Source organism: Phocoena phocoena, chromosome 4 (genome assembly GCF_963924675.1).
Source record: "Phocoena phocoena chromosome 4, mPhoPho1.1, whole genome shotgun sequence".
NCBI lineage: Eukaryota > Metazoa > Chordata > Mammalia > Artiodactyla > Phocoenidae > Phocoena > Phocoena phocoena.
The window spans coordinates 97,883,982-97,897,411 of NC_089222.1; the positions used below are offsets into that span (position 1 = coordinate 97,883,982).

At 36.9% G+C, this 13,430-nt stretch overlaps 1 protein-coding gene across 1 annotated transcript in view; it reads left to right on the forward strand.

Annotated features, from left to right (window-relative positions):
• Nucleotides 1–2,216: 2,216 nt before the first annotated feature.
• The window catches only part of ABI3BP (ABI family member 3 binding protein), a 216,487-nt gene continuing 205,273 nt past the window's right edge, over nt 2,217–13,430 (forward strand). The window contains exon 1 of the mRNA XM_065875880.1: nt 2,217–2,265. Coding sequence (XP_065731952.1) covers nt 2,217–2,265 — 49 coding nt within the window. The remainder of the gene's footprint in view (nt 2,266–13,430) is intronic.

The window sequence follows — 13,430 nt, forward strand, 5'->3', positions numbered from 1 at the left end:
GAAGGACAACATGGGGTAGGAGATTAAGAGCTACAAACTATTATGTATAAAATAAGCTACAAGGATGTATCGTACAGCACAGGGAGTATAGCCAATGTTTTATAATAACTATAAATGGAGTATAACTTTTAAAAATTGTGAATCATTATATTGTACACATGTAACTTACATAATACTGTACATCAGTATGAATGAAAGAAGCCGGACACCAAAGATCACATTTATATTAAATTACCAGAAAAGCAGAAAGCAGACCAGTGGTTGCCTGGAGCTAGGGGTGGGAGCAGGTATTGGCTACAAATGGATACAGGGAAATGTTTTAGAGTGATGAAAATGTTCTCAAACTGGATTGTGGTGGATTCAGTAAATTCTAGAAGTTTGCTAAATATAAATTTAAACTGTACACTTATAATAGGTGAATTTTGTGGTGTGTGATTATGCCTCACAAAAGCTGTTAAAAATTATATGTGATGCTCACACGCATTCTTTCCATGTGCCTATGAAAATATTTATTCTGTATTTCAAATCTGAGGTACAATTTTGGAGTCATGTGAAAAATATCTTCTGAAAATGATTAGGATAGTGTTTTTATAAACAAGTTTATTTTCTCACTTATGTTCCTGCATTTTAATAGAAAGATAGTATTTTTTCTTGATGAGGTATTAGAGATATCCTTGAATGTGTGATTGAGAATGGATTTGGAATTCTCCAATTCATTCTACAGAGGAGAAAAATGAGCCTTAGAGAGGAAGTTGACCTAGGTCAAACATGCTGAAAGGCAAAGTTGTTGCCAGAACCTCTTCAGTTTCTTCCACAACATATTAAAATGGGATGCCCTACTACGCGGTTGTTAGCAAATGGCCCTTCCTAGAGCTTCCTGAGTCTCCTGGCCCACCCTGCCTTAGTACTTGGTACCACTGATCACACTCTCATTGATGGTTTAGTCATTTTCTTCTAGCCCATGGAAGGCTTTTGATGCTGTGAGATCTCAAAATAAGCAGCTGTATACCATCAGCACTGGGTATTTATTAACTGCACAAATTATAAACAATTCATGAAGATTCCAAATGTCTAAACAGTGATGGTGGGTGAAACCATTTGTTCCAGCTCCATCTTATGTTTTTATTTGTGAGACCTTGCAGAAATGAATGAATGCCAGAAATATGTAAGGAAGTTTTGTTACTGTTTGATGGTGTTTTACAAGATGGCAAAATTTTCATTTTTATGAAAAGTGTTTCTAATTTGATCCCTCAAGCAATGTTTTAACAAGAGCTATATAATCTCATATATGCGGGATTTATTATAGTGCTGGTAGAAGTTATGCATCTTCTGCTTTGTCCTATAAAGAAGCACTATGATTAAATTCAACTTCTACTTGGTCAGTAGAATTTACTCTTTGCCCATATTGGAGCTACTGAGAAACAAAAAGAATAAGAAATATTGGTCCTTTTGGAAAAATTGACCAAAGATACTGATATTAATCAGAATGACAGCTTTTCTGTTTTTTGATACATGATCATTTTGAGATTGTCAGGACAAGCAATTAGTTTTTCTTTATGACACATGTTTAAATTTATCTAGTTTCTTCTTAGTGAAAATCACTCTTAGACGTAAGAAAGTCAATATTTTCAAAAGTGGCTCACTTGGCCTGGTGTTCCATTAGCTGGGAGTGACAGGGAAAGATATCAGAGAACTTGAGTATCAGTGACCAGTGCTTAGCCTTCCAGTGGAAATGAAATCATTATATAGTTTTGTCTGACTTTACCATTAAACCTTTCAGTCTTATGATTAGGTGTCTATTGTAAATAGGAGAGTTTATAAATAGTTTTGTTTACCTGGTAAATAGCATAATGTTAAATACCTGGAAAGAAAAAATATGTATATATATAAATTCACTTGTTCTCAGAGAAAATTGTATTACAGTATAATCAATATTTTAAAAAATCAGTAAATCAAGAGAGGTTCATACTTTGTGAAGACATCGGAAGACATAAAAATGTTAGTGTTAATAATTATCTGGATACTATTCAGTGAAAATAACAACAGCAAAAACTACTGATGCACAAAACAGAACTGATAAATCTCCAAAACATTATGTTGAGTGCAAGAAGCCTTACATGAAAGAGTACATATTGTATGATTCTATTTAACTGAAGTCTAGAACAGGTAGAACGAATTTATGACAGTAAAATAGAACAATAGTTGTTTCTAGGCAGATGGGCCGGGAATGGGCTGACAAGGAATGTGAGGAAACCTGGGTTGACGGTAATATTCTACATCCTGATACAGGTTTGGGTTACATATACGTATGGCATTTGGAAAGAATCAGCAATGTATAGTTAAGATTTATGTATTTAATTTATATGTAAATTTTATCTCCAAAGAAAAATATAAATATTGAACTCTAGTTAATGATATGCATACTGAAGTGTTTAGGAGGAAGAATAGTGAAGTGCAATTTACTTTGAAATTCATTGAAAAGTTAGATGGATGGATGGATGAAAGGATGGAGAGATGGATAAATATGTGGTAAAACAAATATAGTAGGATATTGGTCATTGACTCTTGGTGCTGGCTCTGTGGATGTGCACTGCACAATTCTTACAACTTTTCTTATGTTTAAAATTTTTTATCATAGAAGCAAAGATGAGTTAACATTTTAAGTCTCTAAATATTGGTCAGATTTAAAGACATGTAATTGATGCTAGAAGTCAGAGAAATGTTCCTAACATTTAAAAACGATTTACCTTTTGTATCTCCAGAAATTATAATCCCAGAAAAGTGTAATTCACAGAGTTTTTTCAAAGACCAAAATATATATAAAATTCTCATGACAGGAAATTTAACATTGTGGGTGAGGTCCTTTTTCCTCCATACTGTATTGTATATCTGTAAATCTCTTTCAAAAGACATTGGGCCCATTAATTTTAACTTTTTTTTTTTTTTTGCGGTACGTGGGCCTCTCACTGTTGTGGCCTCTCCCGTTGCGGAGCACAGGCTCCGGACGTGCAGGCTCAGCGGCCATGGCTCAGGGACCCAGCTGCTCCGCGACATGTGGGATCTTCCCGAACCGGGGCACGAACCTGTGTCCCCTGCATCGGCAGGCGGACTCTCAACCACTGCGCCACCAGGGAAGCCCTAATTTTAATTTTAATGCACTGAGTTTGCAAAGAGTAATGGTTCCCAAACTTGAGTATGCATCTGAATTACCCAGACAGCTTGTTGAGATACAGGTTACTGCCCTACCCACAAGTTTCTGATTCAAGAGGTCTGGAGTGGGGTCTGAGAGTTTGTACTTATAACAAGTTCCCAGGTGATCCTGATGCTCTAATTGGGGGACTCCTCTTTAAGAACCCTGGCATGGAGCGTATCCCTTTTTCCATCAGGAGGACCTATTGTTATCATGCCTTACTTTAAATAGCAAGAACATGTAAGCAAATCACCTCCAGGATTTTCATGAAATCAAGCACAAAAAGAACGAAAAGAAAGGAATGAGTTTTGTTAAGCCCCTTAGCCTTTTCTTCTCTTTCTTTTACATGTATTAAAAAATAATAATTACTAAGAATCTACCAGTTGTCTAAAGCAGTACAGAAAAAGTATTACAAAACAGATTTTGATATCTACTTTCCTACCTGAATTTGGCATATCCTCATGGCATAAAAACTATTTTTGTGACCAGTTTAATAAAACCAAAGGGACACATTTGTTATATATCCTCTTGTTCCACCCCTTCCATCAGATCTAGAGCCCCTGTACTGTAGCTGCATTGAACAAATTGTTCTAATCATGCTGCACTGAAATAGTTGACTTATTTATGTGCCTAATTTACTAGGATGCACAATTTTGTGATCAGATAGGTCATATTTGAATTGGTATCACTAATGCCTAGTACCTTGTTGTAAGTGAATGGATACAATGAAAAGCAGATGAGTAAAAATACTAATTCCCTAAATTCCCCAAAGTAAATATAGATTTTATTTAGACTTTGTAGTTGTTTGAAGTGAACCACGTTACTGCCTCCTTTCCCTTATATCAAATATATGGTCATTGATTGCATGTAGTTGCCCCTCCTACCCACCCCCTGGGGAAAAGAAAACAAACAAAAAAAACCCCAGCATGCTTCAGACTTTAAAGACTAATTTTGGGAGAATTAGATCAAGGAAGTATGTGCAAGTGACAACTGTATATGTCTCAGGATAAGATTTCTCCTTAAGGATGAGAGGCCATTCATTTAGAAGGTTGTCTACGAAAAGTAATTTTCCTGCTGGGCTATTGGTTGGGTTATAAAGTAGGTAATGAAGTTTTTGCTCCTTTGGTAAAACTGTTAGCCCTGCCAAGTGGTGCTGAAATATCAACATTGGCAGGTTCAGTCTAATTCAGTCATCCAAAGTCACCAGACGGTAAAGTATTGGCCTGAGGAATCAGGGCATTGGGAATTCTTACCCAGGTGGAAACTGGTTGAAACCGTGGTTGTTTTAGCTGAAATGGAACTCACTTACACAAACATCTGGGCAAATAGATATAAAGTGCCCCATTAGGAAGAAAACATTTTCTCCCTCAGATTTTTGGCAAAATGGCATTTCTTTCTGAATTCAATAGCAAAACAACCTCTGTGTAGCTGATGACCATAATGTCCTAATAAAAGTTAACTAGTTGACTCCTGGGGGGTGTTAGCTCTATGGGAATCGTTCGGGTGTGGCTTCTGAGGGGAGCTCTCCAGGTAAGCTGGACTTTTTATTTCCTAACTCTGAGAGCACATGTTGCCTGTGGGCACGTGTCCTCCCGCTGGCAGTCTCACCTCGGGGCACAGGAGAGGAAGCAGCCTGCTCTGCTTGAGCTGGAGCAGAGATCACAGGACGCTCTGCTGTGAGCTTCTTGCTAACGTTGATCCTGTATGTGTAAAGTCAGATTGTGAGTTTATTTAAAGCCCCCCAGTCCCTGGCTTTGGCAGCTGTCCATGTGGCTTATGGGACTTTAACCACAACTTTTTTCCTATACTTTTTTTAAAATGCCATCTTTCCTTAGATTTATAAAAATCTTGCTTTATATATATCTAAATTATTTTAATCAGGATTTTTTCTTATACTTTCAGATATTTTCTTACATATTCTTAAAAGGTATTTCTTATATACTTTCTTTTTTATTGAAGTATAGTTGATGTATAACATGTAACTTATAGGTGTACAATATAGTGATTCACAATTTTTAAATGTTATACTCCATTTATAGTTATTATAAAATATTTGCTGTATTCCCCATGTTGTACAATATATCCTTGTATATTATTTTATACCTAATACTTTGTACCTCTCAATCCCCTGCCCCTATATTTCCCCTTCCCCCTCCCTTCTCCCCACTGGTAACTACTAATTTGTTCTCTATATCTGTGAGTCTGCTTCTTTTTTTGTCATATTCACTAGTTTGTTATATTTTTTAGATTCCATGTGTAAGTGATATCTTACAGTATTTGTCTTCGTCTGACTTATTTCACTTAGCCTAATGCCCTCCAAGTCCACCCATGTTGCTGCAAATGGCAAAATTTAATTCTTTTATTATGGCTGAGTAATATTCCATTGCATGTATATACCACATCTTTATCCATTCACCTGTTGCTGGACACTTAGATTGCTTCCATACATATATTCTTATATTGTAAAAAACACAAGAAGGGATGCCTTCTGTTCACCTCTAAAACTGTGTGGTATTAATTCATCGTTTCCTGAATGCCCAGAATCCCTTTTCCTCAATTGTTCTTATTTAGATCCCTGATTCATCATCTGAGTTGTATATATTTGGTGAAGTAATTTCATTTGTAAGTTAGGGAGCACAATATCGAAAGTGTTTGTAGCTGGGTCCCTATCTTCCTTATGCCAGGCAACCCGCCACCCAAAGCCCCTCATTACCAGTGACAGCAGAATCAGAAGGTAGGGAAGATAGAAATCAAAGGCATGAAGTAAGAAGGCGGGGGTGGGTGGGTGGGAGCAGTTTGAGACCTATGGGAAGAGATTAGAGAATTTCAAGATGGCTACCTTTACCAAATTGCCCATTTTTGTAAATAGCAATTATTTTTGCATCATCTTTGTGAATGTGGCTGCTATATAGGGCCGTAAATAAAAGGTGGTTTGAATGGTGCCATTTAGACTTTTGCAATGCGCAACTTAAACAACTGTCATTGACATCCCTGTTTCTGGAAGACATGTTGTAGAGCTGCTCCGTGTTTACTGCACACTAGCTCTTTGCAAGTTCTCAAAAGTTCTTTACTGGGCCTTGGTAAAGAGTTGGGAAGAGAGTGATAGAGAATCTATGGGGTTTTGAGGAAGAATTCCAATCTGGAGATCCAGAGAGCCAGGATACTGTGAGATATATGGGGTTAAGAGTAAGAATATAACAGCGGCTTCCCTGGTGGCGCAGTGGTTGAGAGTCCGCCTGCCGATGCAGGGGACACAGGTTCGTGCCCCGGTCCGGGAAGATCCCACATGCCGTGGAGCGGCTGGGCCCAGGAGCCATGGCTGCTGAGCCTGCGCGTCCGGAGCCTGTGCTCCACAACGGGAGAAGCCACAACAGTGAGAGGCCCACGTACCACAAAAAAAAAAAAGAATATAACAACTTGAAAATTTAAAAGGATTTGTCTCGTGTTATTCTGTGAGTGCTTTTAATTGTAATTCTGAATACACACACCCCCACCACCACTATCATCACCAAAGCAATTTAATTCCTTCCACCTATCTTGTCTGGCATGCCATCATGCACTGCAGAATGGGCCCGGACTTCCCTTTTCTTCAAAACCATCTTGCACAGACTTTCCTTCTGATGGAAGGTTATTCAAGTATCTTGCCATTACAGCTCTTGTAGAAGTAGTTTTTATAATACCTAATATTATTTGATTAATAGCGATATTTAATCTTCATTCTCCTTAAAATATTTAACTGAAGGTGCCGTGCTTTTCTTGCTATGGAAAATTTCTAGTCATGTCACTGGCTTTCAGGTGGTTGTTATTGGTAAGAAAAGCCATGTTATAAACTACAGATTACACATTTCTACTGAATGATCAAGAACAACTGAAGACACTTCTCTAATTGCCTTGGCCACTCCTTTTACCTTATGGCTGTCACAGAAAAATTAATGTAATTCCATATGGTTTTCTTTCCCCTTCTAACATCTTTCCTTGGATCATGGTACCAGAACAGGTAGAGTCATGTGAGCACCACTGTTATATGATACCTTTTTCACTCCCTAAGAATTAAAACAAATGTTAAATTATTGCCAAGTCCCATGTTAAACTTATGGTTTGTATAGTTCAGTTAAACACAAGCTATGCCATCAGCTGTGATTTTGGGGGGAAACTTTTGAATGTGTTATCAGACAGTAACTGCCCTGTCTAATACATACACTTGAGATGTGACATATTGATAGTTCCTTAATTAGCTGCTCTGATCATGAAGACATTGGAATGTTTCCACTTGCAAGCTAACTGTCTGAGAAGAACACAGAATACATCTGAAACTTAGAATGTTCAGTTCTTGGAGCATAGTAATGCCTGAAAAGGACTTGCTGCTTTTATATATGTACCATTTGTTTAATGGTGAATAATAATATTAGGCACTATTAAAACTACTTTCACCAGTGCTGTAATGGCAAGATGCCTGAATGTGCTCCCGTCAGGAGAGTCTGTATAAGGTGATTACAGAGGTGAGGAAAATTTGGCTTATTCTACAGTGGCATTATGGTAAACCAGAGAGATTCAACCACATTGAAATGCTGTTCTGTTTTATTGCTGGCTCATATCCCATTGTATGGATAAGCCATAATTTTTTTATCCATTCAACTGGTGATGGACATTTAGGTTCTTTCCATTTTGGTGCTGCTTTGAATATCTGCACACAAGTCTTTGCATAAACTTATATTTTCATTTTTCCTGAGTAAATACCTAGGAATGAAATTGATGGGTTATTTGGTAACTGACCAACGGTTTTCACCAGTGGTGAAACTTCATGAAACATTTAACATTCATACTCAAAATGTATGAGAGCTCCAAATTCTGCATAACACTTGTTATTGACAGTCTTTTCATTTTTTGCCGTTCTTAATGTGTATGATATCCCTCACTGTGGTTTTAACTTGCATTTCCCTGAAGACTAAGGATGTTGACCAGGAGTTGGTAAACTAGGACTGGGTGGCCAAATCTAGCCAACTGCCTATTTTTATAAATATAGTTTAATTGGAACACAAACATGTCCACTGATTTACATAATGTCTATAGCTGCTCTTGTACTACAATGGCAGAGTTTAGTAGTTGCAGTAGAGAACATCTGGTCTGCAAAGTCTAAAATATTTACTATTTGACCCCTTACTGAAAACATCTGACAACCCTCATGTCATCTTTTCATGTGCTTCTTGGTTATCATATATTTCCTTTAGTGAAGGATCTATTCAAGCTTTTTGCCCTTTATTCTTAAATGTTTTGTTGTCTGATTGAGTAGAAAATATTCTTCTAAATATTCTGGATGCAAGCCTCTAATTGGTAAATGTACTGCAAATGTTTTCTGCCAATCTGCAGTTAGCCTTTTCTTTTTCTTATTAGTCCCTTTAAAGTTCAAAACTAAAATCCGATCAAGTCCAATTTATCATTTTTTAAAGCCTATGCTTCACATATCATATCTGAACTGATGGAAACTGATTTAATTATTTTGATGTCTGAGAAAATTTGATTTTGTATAACAAAATAAGTGACTGAACAAGTATACAGGTTGGCAATGTAAATAGAATGTGTGTAAAAAAAGAGGAACATACTATGGGTTTATAGAAAAGAATAGGGTTTATTCTTTTAATCCTGAAACAAGTGAGTCATTATTTTATTGACATCACTATTATAGCTATTCTTTTACTTAATATCTTATGGAAATAATTGCTAATCTGATTATTCTCAAACTTGCTATTTACTGTTTTACAACACTGAGAGCTTAGAGGCTAAGGCATTTACTGCTACTACACTAATAGATATTTTTTACTTTTAGAAGAGAACTTTCGTGTTTTGCAGTTTTTCTATTGAAGTGGTTTTATCAACGTGACCAACTTCATATCAGCAATTTAGACCACATTCTGAAATATTTTGGAAAGTGTTAAGATAACCTGAAGAGAAATTAGACATGAAAGAATTTCTCCTACTAAATGGGTTGTGATGGTAACTCCTTTCTCACAGATCAGTGACTGGATGTCCATGGTAGTTTAGCTGGCTTAACTAAGTGCCTTGTGTTTGGGCTATGTTTCTTTACAGAGTTTTATTGACACTGACCACAGGCACTCAGAATTCTGGGGTCAACATTAAATGTCTGCTCAGCACCTGTGCCTATAGCAATAGCAATAGCAACCTGACTCGTCTGGTTGATCTAGAGGGTTCTATGAACTTGTAGCGCTCTACCTTTTGTCTGATTTTCTCATCTCACTACCTTCCTCACTGTTTTCAATGCCACAGGGCATGTATTTTCTTTTAAAAATTAAATGGGGATTATTTCTAATTTTGTTTTGAAAGGGATTTTTTTCTTATAAAATTTCACAACACCCTTGGAAATATTTAGAGATACCCTAGGGTGTTGCAAACAGAGGATTAGAAACAACTGTCATAGTTCCAAAGTTCTACTTTGCCAACATGCAATCTTTTTTTTTCAGCCGTTCTAGTATTGCTTTCCTGAAATGCTCACATTCTTCATTTTCTCTCACTCTTGATTAGTATAGGCTTTGTTTCTCATATAGGATGCAATAAAATATTCTTCCAGTAATCTTATTTCTCTGTACTCCTGGGCTTTCCTGGGCGATAAGTATGCCACTTTACTTATCAATGTTTTACTAGTTAAGCTTGTATCATGTTGTACTTTTTTTTATGATCTCTATCGTAAGTCATTCACCTGAGGTCTTCGCACTAACTGTTGAAAGATAACTGTTATTACATGACTAGTGTTCCAGGCCTTTAAGCCAGAATTACTTGGAGTGAAGATAAATTTATCAAAGATGAAAAATTATTATAGGATGCACTGAGATATACCTTAAAATATTGGGGAAATTGTTTAAGAATGTAAAATTGAATACTAGTCCAAACATTCATTTGAAGGGACACTTGAGGAACTTATTCAGATGAAAAGGACAAAAAAATTACTTAACCATTTTGCTGAGCTCTGAAAGTGTCAGTGGGGTCATAACTGAGTGAGCAAAGGGGTATTGAGGGAATCCATGCTGGGTGACAATGTGAGCATAGGTGTAGGGCCAGGGCCTCGTATGCACTGCAGAATGTGAGAAGATTTATACTGGCCAAAGAGAAATGAGCGATGTTGAAAAGTAACAAATAGATAACTAATAAGGACTTACTGTATAGCACAGGGAACTCTACTCAGTACTCTGTAATGGCCTACATGGGAAAAATAATCTAAAAAAGAGTGGATATATGTATATGTATAGCTGATTTACTTTCCGGTATACTAACACAATGTTGTAAATCAACCATTCTCCAATAAAAATTTTTTTTAAAAAGACAGAATTCATGTGTAGCAAGATAATAAAGGGATTTGAGTTCCTAGATCCAGTAAGGAACTGGGATGAGAGTCTCAATATACTATTAAATTTGTGATGCTGTTTTGAGAAAAGATTTGTTTGTGTGCTTTTTTCTTTCTCAGGACTTTTAAAAGTTTAGCTCGAGAGAGTAGTATGAATTGGAATTTTGGAGAAAGTAGGTCAGATAAATGCTAATTTATTCAGAAAGTTACATGATGTTGATGTATTTATTGACATAAATTATTAGCAAAAGGGAGAAAGACTGGAGTCATGAAAATTCTGGGCAGAGGAAGCAAGAACACTTCCACTTTTGTTAGTCAGTAGTTCTGTTTACAACCTTCCTTTTTCTCAGTTGGTACAGCCATCCTTCCTACTTTCCAAGGGGGGGAATAACATGGTACATCAGGCCACAGTCTGTGAGCAAAGGTCTAATGTGATGATGCTGTGACTCTTGACTCTTAGCCCAAAAAGAGTGCAACCTAAGTTCATGAAGATTCCTAATCTCTTCTTCCTAACAAGGTGTTGGAAACAGGCCAGCTGTTTTTTGATTTATTGTGAGACCCGATAACCTTATAAGGTAGCAGAATATTAACCCTAGATTAACTGTAGGGTTAATCTAGGCACATAACTAAGAAGGGGAAAATTGGCTTGACCAAAATCTGTGTTATATATGTGAGATTATCTGTCTATCTATGATTTTGATAAGGTGATATATATATATATCACCTTATCAAAATCTTATAAAGTTAGGACAAAACATTATCAGTTAGCATCAATTTCAGCATTACGGTATGGGGGTTAGCTACTCCTTACTCATTTGGGTCATGACAAAGTTCGCAATAAAAATGAGAGCAGGAAGTCCAGCCTAGCGAGAACCTAAGTGCGGTTTTGACGTTGAACTTCACCTGCAGACTGATAGAGGTGTGGCTGCCCTCAATTTAGTCATTTGTCCTATAAGAGAATTGGATTAGGTGAGCTGGGGATGAGTCTCCCTCAGACTTTTGGATAAGCTGCTCAGTGTCTCTGGGTTTTTTGCCACAAGTGTAACAATAGCAGTCAGAGAACCAAGAAGTTATAGAAATTTTATCAAATTCTTGGGAAGTACAAAGTACTATGCACATACCTGGAAATAGTACTGACTGCTAAAGTAAGAGAGTGGTTCCCACAGCCTGGTCTCCAAGACGTGTTGTTTTTATTGCTTCAAAGGCCTAATGGAATTCTTCTATGTGGCTATATTGAGGTCGCCCAGGATGACTTTTGACTGGAATAGTATAAATTTAGAGTGATAGCTTTGGGAAACCCATGCTATTTAGAGGTCCTGACTGGTATATATACAATATAAGTCTTTGATTAATGAGAAATAGACTGAATTATTAAGTTAGTAAATACAGTCTTCCCAATAGGTAAAATATTTTTAAAATATGAATTCCCAGTGAAAGAAAGAAAGAAAATAATTGAAGTCCACAATCTCTTATCTAAAACTCTCAGAGCCAGACTTGTTTTAGAATTCAGAAAATCTTTGGATTTTAGAAATGTACTAGGATGCCTAGACCATGTATTAAGTAACCTATTGAGTGAGGTCTTGATCAGCACCCTTTAATTAAGCACATTTAAGTATAGGAATTAAGATTCCTATAATTAGAATCTAGGAAAATGGTACAGATGAACTTATTTGCAAAGCAGAAATAGAGTCACAGATGTAGAAAACAAACTTATGGCTACCAAGGGGGGAAGCGGGGGTGGGATGAATTGGGAGATTGGGACTGACATAGGTACACTACTATGTATAAAATAGATAACTAATGAGAGCCTACTGTATAGCACTGGGAACTCTACTCAATGCTCTGTGGTGAGCTAAATGGGAAGGGAATCTAAAAGGAGTGGAGATAGATAGATAGATAGATAGATAACTCATTCACTTTGTTGTACAGCAGAAACTAACACAACATTGTAAAGCAACTATACTCCAATAAAAATTAATTTAAAAAAGATTCCTATAATTAAACATGTGAATAAGTCACACTGACTATTCAGTGAGATTAAAGAAAGATTAAGTGGCCTCATAACAGTTCAGATTGAGTTTTGTTGCCAAATTAGTTTGACATGAACTTACGAAAACCTAACAAAGCTTTTTTGGATTTCTAAACTGTGACTAACGGGCTTTGGGTGGACCTGATTAAGTAACCAATTATCAAGCAATTACTGTGTACCAGCTTTAAGATATTGCCATTTGCACTAACCTTTGTAAACAACCTGTCAAAGTAGACATCGTTATCCATAATTTACAAATCAAGAAAGAAGGCTCAAGCACAGGTTAGTGAGCAGCCAGGGCACACTTATAAGTATATGGCAGAGCTGCAGTTTGGACCCAGCTCCTTCTGGCCCCAAAGACAAAAGACAGTGTTGTTTCCTCATTGCTTAGTCAAGACCTTTGGTTAGTGTGAGTGTCCATCCCTGTTGCCTTCATAATTAAATAATAATAATAATGCCTTGAAAATATAGAGTTTCTCTGCTTACTCTGCAGTCTCTCTGGGGAAGTTCACCCAATAATCATTTATAAACTAAAGACACCCCGATGGATCTGGACCCCATTTGTGAGCATCACACTTAGATAGTAAACTTACTGTTGGACATTTCCAACAGTAAGTTGACTAATCACTGAGACAACAGTCAGTTGTCTCACTGACCCAGTGAACTCCAAATGGAACTAATCATCTTTCTTCTCAGCCCTGCTCCTTTTAGAATCCCTTATTCTACTATCTCAGTTACCCCTAAGCCAAAATCCACCCACTTCCCTCCCTTTCCAACTCTGTTAATCACTAAGTCCTGCGAGGATACTGCTGGAGACCAGCACTGAGGAAGCTGGGGGTTTTAATGTTCAGTAATTC